This window comes from Lissotriton vulgaris, chromosome 3_1 (genome assembly GCF_964263255.1).
Source record: "Lissotriton vulgaris chromosome 3_1, aLisVul1.2, whole genome shotgun sequence".
Lineage (NCBI taxonomy): Eukaryota > Metazoa > Chordata > Amphibia > Caudata > Salamandridae > Lissotriton > Lissotriton vulgaris.
In genome coordinates, this window is record NC_141689.1 from 6,071,228 (window position 1) to 6,085,913 (window position 14,686).

Sequence of the window (14,686 nt, forward strand, 5' to 3'; positions counted from 1 at the left end):
GCTGTTGTGATTCTAATAAATATACTGTTTATTTTCATAACACTTGTGTGGTGTCCTTTCACTTGGTGTTCAAGGGGTATGTGATGGTATAACAGCTGGCTTAACACGCCCTCTAGAGTTTAGCCTGAAGACTGCTCGTATCCACGCTACTAGGATAGCTGGTCTAAGGTTGACTTACAACCAATCACCATAAGGGTCGTTTGGACCGATGCATAGTGGTCGCTAGAATAGCGAACGCTGCATATCGGGCCAACTTCTCACATTGGTGAGCAGCGGTTGGGATTTGAGCTTGCTGTTGTTCTACCACGCGTATCCTAAGAATATCTTGTGAAAGATCGCATAAGTACTCCAGGTACATATAACTTAGCTTAGAATACTCTGAGTTCTACTGAACCAGCTGTTGTAGCTCCTCAAGGCTTAGCACACCTTGGCTACAACTCTTAGCAAGGGATCAGTAGGTAAACACATAGTGTAGGTAGGTGCATCACTTACACCACACTAGAAGCAGCATGTCAGACAAAGAAGGAAACTCTGAGTCTCCCCTTGTGTCAGTCGACCTTCCACAGGTCACCTCCAGATATGCTGCACTTAGCTTCCACGAGATGCGACAGATCTGTACATCACGGAAGCTAAAACAGGGTGCAAACCCTACCATTCCGTTTCTGATTGGTCTCTTGGAGACTTATGATGCAAGGAGGGCGGGTAACACCGACCCTTCTCATCCAGAAGTGGATATGCCCCCCCTCGAGGGAACCCGAAGTGACCCTGACCTTATCCATCTCTCCGCAGAAGGTGAAGAGGAGGAGGAGGAGCCAGAGACATCTGGGGACGAGGCAGACAAAGGTCCAGTCATAGTTAGCCAGCTAACTCAGGACAACTTAAGCCGGCACGAGAATGGTACTAGGAGACCCCTGGGGCCTCTCTCGGGCCAGCTTAACATTGGGAACGGGCGAGTTAGGTCTCTGTCGAGAGGCTCTAACAGATCCGTTCGAACCAATGGCTCTCGAGGCTCTGCTCGAAGAGGGATGACATCCCCTCAGAGGAGAGTGTACGAAGCGAAGGAGCGGGAAGTCAATCTGCGGATCGAAAGGGAAGAACTTGCCCTAGCCAAAGAGAGACTCGCCTTTGCTCGAGAGCAAGAATTGAGTGGGACCATTCCCACTGGTGGCAGCATTCCCCCACGGGAACCCAGGAGTTTAGACACTAAGCACCTGAATAAGATAGTGCCCCCCTTTAAGCAAGGGGACGACATCCACAAATGGATTACTGCTTTGGAGCGGGCCTGCACTGTACAGTGCGTCCCCCAGAGTCAGTGGGCAGCTATCTTGTGGCTCTCCTTTGAAGGTAAAGGTAGAGATAAGCTCCTCACTACTAGAGTCGAGGATGCTAACAATTACCAGGTCCTGAAGAACACACTGATTGATGGGTTCGGCCTAACCACTGAGCAGTACAGGTTGCTGTTCAGGGATACCCAGAAAACTCAGTCTCAGGACTGGTCTGACTTCGTTGATTGTGTCACTAAGGCTTTGGAGGGCTGGTTGCTGGGCAGTAAGGTTACTGATTACACAGGATTGTATAATTTGATCATGCGAGAACAGATTTTAAACAATTGTCAGAACCAGTTGTTGCATCAGCACCTTGTCGACTCGGATCTGACCTCTCCCCAAGAATTGGGAAAGAAGGCAGACAGATGGGTCAGGACAAGGGTTAAGCAAAACCAGGGCCAGAACCAGGGTGGTCAGAAGAAAGCGGACCAGAAGGGTAAAGATTCGAAAGGGGAACAAACTGACCAGAAGTCTTCGACAGGTCCCCAACAACCCAAAGAGGGGGGGGTCAGGCTTCCCAGAAAAAGAAGAATCAAGAAGGCCAATCGAAAAGGTGGTGCCAATACTGTAAAAGTTAAACTCACTGGTTTAGTGAGTGCACCAAGAAAGGAGGGCAGACTCCTGCTACTGCAGCCCCTAAGGCACCTGTGCCCCCTAGTACAGCCAGCAGTAGTAGTGCGCCTCCCAAGGGACTAGTTGGGTTAACCTTGGGTTCTGAGGGGTGTGGCAACTTAGTTGGTACACTCACTCAGGCTGTCCTTGTCTGTACGGGGGATGTGGATATATCCCCTGATGTCAGTCCCAATACTTTGGGCAAATACCGACAGATGCCTTTAATTAATGGAAGAATGGCTCAGGCCTATAGGGACAAGGGTGCCAGCGTCACCATGGTGACGCCTAACTTTGTGGACCCTGGACAGATCATGCCAGGTACAGATTTCCTGGTGACCAATGCCAGCAACGTCACTACCAGTCATAGTTTGGCGATTGTTGCTTTCTCCTGGAGGGGTAAATGGCCAGAAAAAGGTTGTTGTTAGTTCAGACCTCCCAGTGGATTGTTTGTTGGGCAATGATTTGGAGTCATCACAATGGTCAGAAGTGGAGCACCAGACTCACATGGAGATGTTAGGCTTGCCAGCATATGTGCTTGCTGTGACTAGGTCACAGGTCAGAAAATGCCCCACTGAACAGGTGCTGGATCCTGGAACAGTGGACCAGACACCTCCCAAGAAGAAGAGCAGTCGGGTTAAGGCCTCGCCTTCCCCCTTGCCCCAGGTCGAGGATCAAGTCTCAGAGGAGGCTGACCTCCAGGAATTGCGGGAAACTGAACCTAAAGAACTCGAACTTGATCAAGTTGAGTTTCTGGGCTCAGGGGGACCCACACGAGAAGACCTGGGGAAGGATCAGTTAGACTGCCCTTCCCTTGAACCCCTCAGACAGCAGGCTGCTGCTGAGGCTGCTGGGAACGCCACAGGTACCCACAAGGTATACTGGGAAGATGGACTCCTGTACACTGAGGCAAGAGACCCCAAGCCTGGCATGACCAGGAGGCTGGTTATCCCCTTGTCTCAGCGTGGTTTCCTCCTTACCTTGGCCCACGAGATTCCCTTAGCAGGACACTTAGGCCAGACGAAGACGTGGGACAGGCTTGTCTCACACTTTCACTGGCCTCACATGAACGAAGATACCAAGGAGTTTTGTCGCTCCTGTGTCACTTGCCAAGCCAGTGGTAAGTCAGGTGGCACTACAAAGGCCCCTCTTATACCAATGCCTGTGGTGGGGGTGCCCTTTGAACGGGTGGGGATTAACATCGTCGGTCCCATGGAACCACCAACAGCATCAGGGCACAAGTTTATACTGGTGGTAGTGGATCATGCCACCAGCTATCCTGAAGCTATTCCCCTTAGGACCACTACAGCCCCTGTGGTGGCAAGAGCCCTAGTTGGAGTATTCTCCAGAGTGGGCTTCCCTAAGGAGGTCGTCTCTGACAGAGGTGCAAACTTCATGTCGAGCTACTTGACTGCTATGTGGAAGGAATGTGGTGTCAACTACAAGTTCACTACACCCTATCATCCACAATGCAACGGGCTTGTTGAGCGGTTCAACAGGACCCTGAAAGGGATGATTCATGGACTACCTGAAAAGCTGCGGCGTAGATGGGACGTCCTGATTCCCTGCCTTTTATTCGCTTACAGAGAAGTCCCACAGAAGGGGGTTGGCTACAGCCCTTTTGAACTTTTGTACGGGCATCCTGTAAGAGGACCCCTGTGCTTGGTGAAGGAAGGATGGGAGAGACCTCTCAAAAAGCCTGCAACCAGCATAGTGGACTATGTGCTTGGTCTCCGCTCGCGGATGGCTGAGTACATGGAGAAGGCATCCAAAAACCTTAAGGCCAGCCAAGAACTCCAAAAAGCTTGGCATGACCAAAAGGCTGTCTTGACTGTTTATCAGCCCGGGCAGAAGGTGTGGGTGTTGGAGCCAGTGGCCCCAGCAGCACTCAAGGACAAATGGTCCGGGCCCTACACCATCCTGGAGAAAAAGGGAGAGGTCACCTACCTGGTAGACCTTGGAACTCCCCGGAGCCCCCACAGGGTGCTCCATGTCAACAGGCTCAAAGCATATGTCGACAGGAAGGACATGAGTTTGCTCATGGCCATAGATGAGGGACAGGAGGAGGAGAGTGACCCTCTCCCTGACCTGCTCACTCAGAATCCTGACGATGGATCGGTAGAAGGTGTTGTCTTTTGTGGCAGCCTCTCCGAACATCAACAGGAGGATTGTAAACAGGTTCTTCAATCCTTCCGGCATATGTTCTCTCTAACACCCAGTCAGACCAATTGGTGTACCCATGAGGTTGACACTGGTGACAGCTTGCCCGTCAAGAGTAAAATCTACAGGCAGCCCGATCACGTTAGAGACTGCATCAAAAGTGAAGTGCAGAAAATGTTGGAGCTGGGAGTCATTGAACCCTCGGATAGCCCCTGGGCTAGTCCCGTAGTTCTAGTGCCGAAACCTCACACCCCGGGCGGTAAGAAAGAGATGAGGTTCTGCGTAGACTACAGGGGTCTCAATGCAGTCACTAAGACTGATGCCCACCCAATACCAAGGGCAGACGAGCTTATCGATAGATTGGCTTCGGCCAACTACTTAAGTACGTTTGACCTGACAGCTGGGTATTGGCAAATCAGGTTAGCTGAGGACGCCAAGCCTAAGACCGCATTTTCTACCCCTGGTGGGCGTTACCAGTTCGTGGTGATGCCCTTTGGTTTGAAAAATGCACCTGCCACCTTCCAACAGTTGGTGAATCACGTTCTCACTGGGCTGGATGACTTCTGTGCGGCGTATCTTGACGATATTGCTGTCTTTAGCTCCACCTGGGAGGATCACCTGGTCCACCTGCGGAAAGTGTTAGAGGCGCTGCAAGCAGCAGGTCTCACTATCAAGGCTACCAAGTGCCAGATAGGGCAGACACAGGTTGTGTACTTGGGCCACCTTGTCGGTGGAGGCCAAGTTCAACCACTGGAGAGCAAGAAACAGTCAATCAGGGACTGGGCTCCTCCAACCACCCAGACTCAGGTTCGAGCTTTCTTGGGCCTGACTGGTTACTACCGAAAGTTCGTCAGAAATTACGGGTCGATTGTGACTCCGCTTAATGAACTGACGAGTAAGAAAATGCCAAAAAAGGTTCAGTGGACAGCGAGCTGTCAAAAAGCATTCGATGACCTAAAACAGGCCATGTGCATGGCACCTATCCTCAAGAGTCCGGACTACTCCAAACCATTCATTGTCCAAACAGATGCGTCTGAGTTGGGTGTGGGAGCTGTTCTATCTCAACTGAATTTTGATGGTAATGGCCAGCCCATTGCTTTTATAAGCATACGGCTGACCCCCAGAGAGAAAAATTGGTCAGCTATAGAGAGGGAGGCGTTCGCTGTGGTGTGGGCCCTGAAGAAACTGAGGCCATACTTGTTTGGCACTCATTTCAAGATTCAGACCGACCATAAGCCCCTCCTATGGCTAAATCAGATGAAGGGTTAAAACCCCAAACTGCTTAGGTGGTCCATTTCCCTACAGGGGATGGACTTCACAGTGGAGCATAGACCTGGCACTGATCATGGCAATGCAGATGGGCTCTCCAGGTATTTCCACTTAGAACAAGAAGACTCACCTGGTCAAGGTTAGTTTATTGTCCCAACGTTTGGGGGGGGGGGGGGGGTCATGTAGGAGAGTAGGGTCTGCAATCCTATGATCACCCGGACTTTTTGCTTTTGTTTCACTGGTTTACGACTTTCTCGGGCTGTGGGCCTGCTAATCAGACCCACAGCCTAGCTGTTCTCTCACTAAATTGATGCGTGTACCTTAGGTGCATTACCCAATTGGAACTAGGCCACCTTGTCAGACCCTGTAACTCAGGGCATCGGTGTACCCAGGGCTTACCAGGGGCTGAAGCATGTATTATGCCACCCCTGGATGGCCATCTAAATCTGACACAACTGGCTGCACGACAGCTGGGGCAACGTGGCGTACTCGCTTGTTGCTTTAGGTATAGTATCCCTATATCTAACCTTACAATGGACACCCGAGTTCCTATCAGTCACTCCTATGGCAGGCCTTGACAATCCTGAAGGCAGAGTGCATGGAACCGTGTGAATTGGGCTCTGGCACGAGCCGAGCCCGGTTGCAGCTTGCGGAACCAAGACCCAATGGCTGTTCCATGATAACGCGTATCATATCGGTAACTTCGGTATAGCGTTATCAAGACATGTCGAGTAAGGTGTCATACGAATCGGGATGCTGCCCCCTCACCAATTCTGGCGACGAGGTTAGCATTCCGCCCTTCTAGAGGGACACGACATGTACGTAACTGTGAACCCCGGTTAAAGTTAACTGAAGCCTCAGCTCCACAAAATGGATGCTGCCACCACAGACACGAGTCTGACCTCCTGCTGCTGGGAGTCCTTCCAGCGAGGAGAGCTTGGACAAAGGGTTTCCTGTCAGGGGCGGTGTTCGCACCATCCCAGACAGGGTTTTGTGTATTCTGGGTAGGTAGGGCTTTGCGAGAAGGTGACTGCGGAGTGGCACCCCGGTGCTCACTACGCATCTGCCGGTTAGAACCAGTTCCAGGGTCGCGCAGCCCCTGACCTGGGGAAAGTCCGGCAGGGGAGAGGGGTGTAACTACCCCCCTTCCTGGTCCCACCCCTAGGGCAGGACCTAGTCATGTACCCACCCCTTTCTTTAGGATAAAGGCCGGAGCGGGGACCCTTCCAAATTAGATCATCTTTGAATCAAGAATACTTTCTACGAAAGGACTTCGAGACTCTTCTCAAGATTTCTCCCTTGTGGCTAAGGAGTAGTCACCCTGCGTCCGCAGGCACCATCTAAGAACTCTGCGGTTTGCTGCAAGTCCTTCCTCAGGAATCCGACTGCCCAGCTCGACGAGAACCGGCTTCCCTGGCACCTCTGACCTCTACCCACATCGTCAGCTCAGCTGAGATCTGTGGGTGCGACGAGACCTCGAGGGACCGGCCATCATCAAAACCTGCACGCTTTCTTAAACAGCACAACCACCGAAGGAATCCTCTGGTGAGTGCTCTGGGGTCCGAGAAGCCCCGACCCTGAGCAGCTCCAGCACCGAAGTGCCGCCTCGCAGCATCTCCACGATCTGCGTGGGGCCCTTCTGCTCGCTGTTCAGCCCGTTGTCCGATCACTAGCCGCTGGCTTGTGACTCTCTTGACGACAACCGACAACCAACGCTGCTGGTCTGGTTGCTCCAGACTGGCCTTTGCTCCCTTCTGCGAGAGGAGCATCCCGGACCCTCCTGGTCCACTCAAGACGCCATTTTAGGCCCACCACGTGGCCCTGAAATCTGCCAAGGCTTGTTGCCCCAATCCTGGGCCCAGCGACGCCGACAGCATCAACCTTTGTGGGACAGCTCGCACCTCCATCCTGGTCGCCGACAACGCCTCCTGGTTTGTGAGATTGCAGAGCCTAGCGTCGCCCACTCACCTAGTCGAGGTGACAGCCACCCGGTGCCTTCCTGGTACCCTCTGACTACTGGCTAGTAGTACGAACTTGGTCCCCTCTGCTTTCAGGTATCATCGATCACTGATCCAGGCTTGGATCTCTACGAACTATTCATCACTGGTCGCCGGCCAGCAACTCCTTTCTTCCGGCTCCTGGCTCGTCAGCAAAGACCCCCGACGCCTGTAAGACTTGTGCAGTCGCAGGCCTCGTGGCTAGGTAACTTCGGCATTTCGGGGCCCGCATAGCCTCCTTACTTTAGGGTCCCGAGTCCCTCGCTTCCGACTTGCCTTATCGGGTTCGCCCGAGACCACTAGAACTTTCCGTGCCCTCGGGCACTTGTTTTAATTGTGCACTTGAAGTATTTTCCTAAGAGTTTTGTTCTGTGCTTAGTACCCTGTCCTCATAAAGAGTACAGGGCTGTTGTGATTCTTAATAAATATACTGTTTATTTTCATAACACTTGTGTGGTGTCCTTTCACTTGGTGTTCAAAGGGTATGTGATGGTATAACAGCTGGCTTAACACGCCCTCTAGAGTTTAGCTTGAAGACTGCTCGTATCCACGCTACTAGGATTGCTGGTCTAAGGTTGACTTACAACCAATCACCATAAGGGTCGTTTGGACCGATGCATAGTGGTCGCTAGAATAGCGAACGCTGCATATCGGGCCAACTTCTCACAGGCTCCTCCAAAAGTTTTCAAACAGATAACACCTCCTCTTCTTACAAGGCACCCACGCAATCCTCGCCCAATGGATGTTATTATAGAGGAAAAACACTAAAGGCAGAGGCAACAACAACCGCAATGCCTCCACTCCCAAGCAGTGACTTCCCTCCCCTCCCCCAGACCATTCCACTCCTGTCGGGGGGCGATTGCAACAGTAGCTACCTGTCTGGAATTCCATCACCACAGACAGGTGGGTGAGACAAATAGTTTGGTCAGGTTATTGCCTGGAGCTCACTTCCACTCCTCCAACAATACCACCAGGCAGCGTCCCATGTCACAGCAACATCTCACGCTCCTAAAACAAGAAGTGGCCGCTCTACTCCAAAAAGATGCAATAGAACCAGTTCCAGTACACCACCTAAGCACAGACGTTTACTCCCTATATTTTCTTATTCCCATAAAAGACGGCTTCCTCAGACCTATACTAGACCTGTGACCCATAAAACTTTACATACAATCCGACCACTTCCACATGGTCACATTACAGCAGGTCCTTGAAACAAGGCGACTTCCTTGCCACCCTAGATCTCAAGGACGCCTACTTCCACATTCCCATCCACCAAGCTCACAGAAAGTACCTTCAGTTCGTACTGGACGGTCAACATTACCAGTTCAATACTCCCTTTCGGGGTGACTACAGCACCTCGAGTTTTCACAAAGTGTTTCGCAGTAGTAGCAGCACACTTGAGAAGGGAAAACATACTTGTCTTCCCATACCTCGACGACTGGCTAATAAAAGCCAAGTCATACCATCAGTGTGTGCAGCACACGCACCAGACCATTCACCTGTTATACAAACTCGGGTTCACTATAAACCAGACAAAGTCACATCTCCAACCACCCCTGTCTCAACAGTATCTGGGTGCCACAATAGATACCTCCAAAGCACTGGCATCCCCCAATCCAGCAAGGATATAAAGTATGCAAGCTCTTATACAAAAATTCCAACGGCAACATTCACTACCAGCTCGAGTGTTCGTGCATTTAATTGGACTGATGGCATTTTGCATCTTCATAATACCACACGCAAGACTCCAAATGCGCCTCCTGCAAGAGTGCTTAGCGAGCCAGTGGAACCAGGCTCAACAACAATTAACAGATCTGGTGGTGGTGGACGACCCGACACATCACTCTCTGCAGTGGTGGAACACCAAAAACCTGTTCAAAGGCTGGCCGTTCATAGAGCCAGTTCCACAGGTGGTGCTAACCACAGACGCATCCCTTACAGGATGGGGAGCTCATTTAGCAGAGCACACAGTACAGGGCACATGGACACCACAACAAAAGCTACTCCACATAAACCATCTGGAGTTGCTAGACATTTTTCTAGCTCTAAAGTAATTTCAACATTACCTATCAGGCAAGGCTGTATTAGTGCGCACCGACAATATGACAGCCATGTACTACATCCAAAAACAGGGAGGAACACACTCCTTAAAGCTCTTCCGGCTGGCGCAGAGCATATGGAGGTGGGCCATTTCTCAAAAAATCTTTCTCTTAGCAGAACATTTGCCAGGAGTTCAAAATCAAGTGGCGTATCTGTTAAGTCGTCAAAGACCACAGATACACGAGTGGGGACTTCATCCTCAAATTCTTCAACCTTTCTTTCACAAATGGGGCCAACCAGAGATAGATCTGTTCGCCACACACCTCAACTCCAAATGCCCAAGCTTCGCCGCCAGGTATCCACACCCACGGTCCAAAGGCAATGCGATATGGATGACTTGGTCAACCAAATTTGCGTACGCTTTTCCACCTCTCCCACTCATTCCATTAGTAGTGCTACTGGAGCTCTCAGTGGTACCACATCAAAAATTGAAACTCCCCACATCTACTAACTCCGAACCCTGGAGAGATCATGCATCCGGACCCAAAGCAGCTCAATCTAGCGATTTGGATCCTAAGGTCTTGGAATTTTGATATATCTATCTCCCGCCTGATTGCATGAATGTTATAAAAGAAGCTAGACGTCCCACCACTAGGGCATGCTATGCTGCCAAGTACAAAAGGTTTGTTGTTTAATGCACAAATAACATTAACCCACTAGATGTTCCCATACAAAACATCATATGTTACCTGCTCCAACTACAAAAATGTAGTTTAGCATACTCCTCAATCAGGTTACATCTTGCTGCTGTAGCAGCGTACCTTCAGAACAGACATCTGTCAACATCTGTCATTATTCAGAGTACCTGCCATCAAAGCATTCATGGAAGGTCTAAAAAGGATAATTCCTTCCAGGGTACCACTCCCACCAGTGTGGAATCTAAACATTGAGCCCACTAGACGTATGGGTCCTCCATTTAAACCCTTGCATAAGTGTGATTTACAGTTCCTTTCATGGAAAGTTGCCTTTTTAATTGCTATCACCTCACTCAGAAGAGTAAGTGAGACCCAGGCATTAACAATTCAAGAACCATTTTTGCAACTCCATCCCAACAAAGTGGTTCTAGAGACAAAGCCCAAATTCCTTCCAAAAGTCATTTCACTGTTCCATCTCAATCAGTCTATTGAGTTGCCAGTTTTCTTCTCCCCACCTCGAACAGTTCCTGAACGAGCTCTCCATACATTAGATGTCATAAGAGCGCTTCTCTACTACATTGATAGGACAAAGCATTCTGTAATGTCCCTTTCTCCTCCACATAAAGGTAATCCCATTTCAAAAACCGGGATTGCAAGGTGGATTGTCAAGTGCATTCAAATGTGTTAGCAAAAAAGCAAAGTGCACTCTATCCATTCCCCCTAGGGCTCATTCCACCCGTAAACTAGGGGCATCTATGTCATTTTTAGGAAATATTCCCTTAATGACATCTGCAAAGCAGCTTCGTGGTCTACACTGCACACATTGACAAAGCACTACTGTGTAGATGTGCAAGCAAAGCAATGTGCAAGTGTTGGCCAGGCTGTACTCAAAACACTATTTCAAACTACTGCAACATAAATTGGTGGTCGCCGCTAAGGGAGAGAACTGCGATGCAATCAATGTACTAGTGTGTGATCTGCAGCCCATATGCCTCGAACAGAAAATGCTACTTACCAGTATTACCACTTATCTGTTCTTGGCAGGTAGGGCTGCAGAGTCACACACGCCCACTCGCCTCCCCGGCTACCTATTTCTGTTCCAGTATTATCTTAATTAGATACACAACATATGGACATCTTTCTGTTCTCACACAACTCCATCATTTTCCCAATGGCGAAAAATAATCTGTAGATGGAGTCGATGCCCATGCGCACTATGCTTCGTAGGAGGAGTCACCGCCATACGAAGACTCTTCCAAGACAACAACAAAGTGTAATCATCCAGGCCCACCACCAGTTGGCGATCTATGCACTAGTGTGTGACTCTGCAGCCCTACATGCCAAGATCAGACACATACTGGTAAGTAGCATTTTCCTTTCCCGCTGAATATCCCCCTGAGAGAGCCCCTGGGTAGGAATAAGGTCACGTTAAAGAGATGTTTCCTTTTTCGTCATTATAATTGCCGATGGCTCCGACTATGCTTTAGCTTCTTATAAGCATTCGTTAGTGTTCTTTCTTTTGTCTCGTGCCTACTGGCTGGGTTGTGCCTAAGGTGAGCCGTGCAGACCTTACTGGACCTTTCTTGACACCTATAGAAAGCGACAGTTCACGACTACTTCATCTTCATTCTCAGGCTATAAGGTGATGAAATAGTGCTCGACCTTTGAGATGTGTTTTTTCCCTTCGTCTTTGTTCTTCCTTTTTATCTTCATATATCCTGGTTCACGATCTCATAATTCACAAGTCTACTCCTTTTATGGTTTGTTTTTCAGGACCACATTATTGATGCTGGCCGCAAAGGGAATTATTCCCGCTTCATGAACCACAGCTGCCAGCCCAACTGCGAGTCCCAGAAGTGGACGGTGAATGGGGGCACCCGAGTCGGCCTCTTTGCACTATGTGATATTCCAGCTGGTAAGACATTGTGACCTAATTGTTTTCTATTAATATGGAACAGCCTGCATCTCAACAGATACATTCCTTTTCCTTCCATCTAGTGTTGGGCTCAGACATTTGCGAGTTGTTTTTGTTCGAAGAAGTCTCTTGAGTCACAAAATGTGCTTCGACTCCCCTTGCTGTATATTTCGCATGGGCACCGACTCTGTAATCGATGGTTTCTGACATGCACTGAGCGAGCTCAGCGTTCCTCGTCGTCAAGGGAGTGAGACGGCCAAAAGGACTCAGAACAAATGTAGAGGACCGGCCCGAACATGAAGATCATGGCCAGGGCTTTCAGTATCCCTTCAGCCCTTTGAACCACATCACCGGTATGGTGTTCCAGGAGAAGTCCCATGCTGAGGCAGAGCACCACTCCCACTGGAGCTGGGCGTTGAGCCTAAAGCGCGGATGCTAAGAGAAGGCAAGCAATGTTGTGAAGGCTTATGTGTGGTATACATGAATACTATAGGAACCATCCATGTTAAGTGTGCTTAGAGGGCAGCGTAATGTTAAATTATTACGGTAGTCTGCTACTTCCGGTACGTAGTGGTTCTGCATGGGTAGCTCGACTAGTGGTGATGTGTCCGTTGTGGAGTACACTGTTTCCAGTTCCCCAGACTGTCCCTCTGGGGTCTCCGAGTCAGGGTGTAAGTCATGCATTAGCGCATCCCAGGATCTGGCCACCTCTACATTTCTCAGCCCGGTCTTAGCTTCTCCGAGCAGTATTCACCCCTCGCAGTGTGACCTTGGGCAGCTCCAGGCTGTAATCCTCCAACACATTGGATTCAGGGTCTGATTCAGAGTCCGGAGGGAGGGATCACTGTTGTGGTGTCACCTGGCTAGCCTAACGTCCACTTATTTGGGCTACGACCTCCATCGCTCTCCGGCATCCCAGCCGAGCCTCTGCATGAGAGGGCGCTGCCAGGCTCTGCAGCGGTCGTTTGTTTCTGGAGCTCTTGCGTGGTAATGCCACCCTCCACTTTCAATGTCAGACTTTGGCTCATTTTGGGTCTTCAGCCAGATCCATTTTATCTACAGGGATTGGAAGAACTGCGCCCCACTCTGGGTCACTAGTCTTAGCTGCGCCGGGAAGAGCATTGCATTTTGGAGGGGCAGCTGCTGCAGTTTCTTTTTGACCTCTGGATAGGCTGCACTGTCTCTCGACCTTCCTGAAAAAGTCTCGGTAGATGCACATAGTCGCATTGTTGACCTTTAGCTCTCCTTTCCTGCGTGCCTGCGCCAGTATGCAATCACGGTCCTTGTAGTAAAGAAGTCTTGCCACTATTGGTCGCGGCGGAGCGCCAGGTTGGGGAGGTCTGGCCGGAACTCGGTGCGATCTTTCATGATCAAAGAACGCAGACAAGCCTTCAGGGGCTGATGCTGTACGCAGCCATTGTTCCATGTATTGTTCTGCATTTGTGCCTTCAATTTTCTCCGGCAGGCCCACTACTCTGATGTTGTTGCGGCGTGAGCAAATTTCGGCATCCACTGCTATTCTCCAGTGTTTGCACTTTAGATTACATAATTTGCAAGTTCTTCTGCATCATATTCATAGCTGGGGGGAGATCGGCAAGTGTACACTCATATTGGTCACTTTCTCTGCCAGTTTCTTATGGTCGTCCTTAGACAATTTAAGGTCTGTGCCAATAGTGTCAATTAATTATTTAATTGTGGGTTTCTAACGCGCTAGTATCGACTCCCGAAGGAGTATCTCTGCGCCATAGACCGCTGGGGAACCCGTCCTGGCTTTCTCTGTGAGATGGTCCCTACTGGGTATCTCCAAGGTGAAACCAGGCATCCCGGGCGTATGTTGGGGGCCGTTGTGGAGATGAGGCAAGCTAATGCCTAGAGTTGCCGAGTGTGATCCATGGTTAGAGTAGGCACCGAGGTGAGAATTATCGAGTCTGCTGACCCAGGTCCACAACCCTGCCGCGTCGGGAATTGAACCCTGGTCCCGGGCCGTCCTCTGCTCCCGGGTCTGCCGCCTCTAACCAGTGAGCCACACCACTCCAATGTTAGAAATGGGATTTCTGGTTGGCTAAGGCTTTTGCCAAAGCCAAAAAGAAAGCACCACTCTAGTCCGGGCAAGGAAGTTACACGCCAAGATAACCCCTGCTCACCCCCTTGGTAGCTTGGCACGAGCAGTCAGGCTTATCTCAGAAGCAATGTGTAAAGCGTTTGCGCAACACACACACACAGCAGCAACACACCAGGTACACCACAAAAAGGAACTCCACACAAGGTTACATATAAAAATAGCCTTTGTATTTCCATAAACACATTAGATCATACCCACATAATTACACTGTGCCAACTGGCACTGGGCAGTATTTACAGGGGATTATATACACAGGACAGGGCCAGGAGATTTCAACTTCCCTTTGGAAGAACAGGGAAACCACGACACCTCCCAACTTATTGCTGATCTCCTCATTCTAGGACTTCAGCAACTGGTAAAGGGAACTACTCACCAGGTGGGACACACACTAGACGGTGTGTTTACCAATAACTCTTTCATCAAGATATTAGATACTTTACCCCTTACCTGGACTGACCATAGGGCCATCATACTCACTATTGACACTTCACCAGTTAACCTCCCCGCTTCCAGACCACCTAGTAGGGCAGCAATTCGTGCCTGGAAGAATGCTG

The 14,686-nt window shown here is 50.0% G+C and overlaps 1 protein-coding gene across 1 annotated transcript in view; it reads left to right on the forward strand.

Moving 5' to 3' along the window:
• The window catches only part of LOC147725803 (uncharacterized), a 443,482-nt gene that overhangs the window by 315,901 nt on the left and 112,895 nt on the right, over nt 1-14,686 (forward strand). Inside the window, exon 9 of the mRNA XM_086959980.1 lies at nt 11,869-12,010. Coding sequence (XP_086816106.1) covers nt 11,869-12,010 — 142 coding nt within the window. The remainder of the gene's footprint in view (nt 1-11,868; nt 12,011-14,686) is intronic.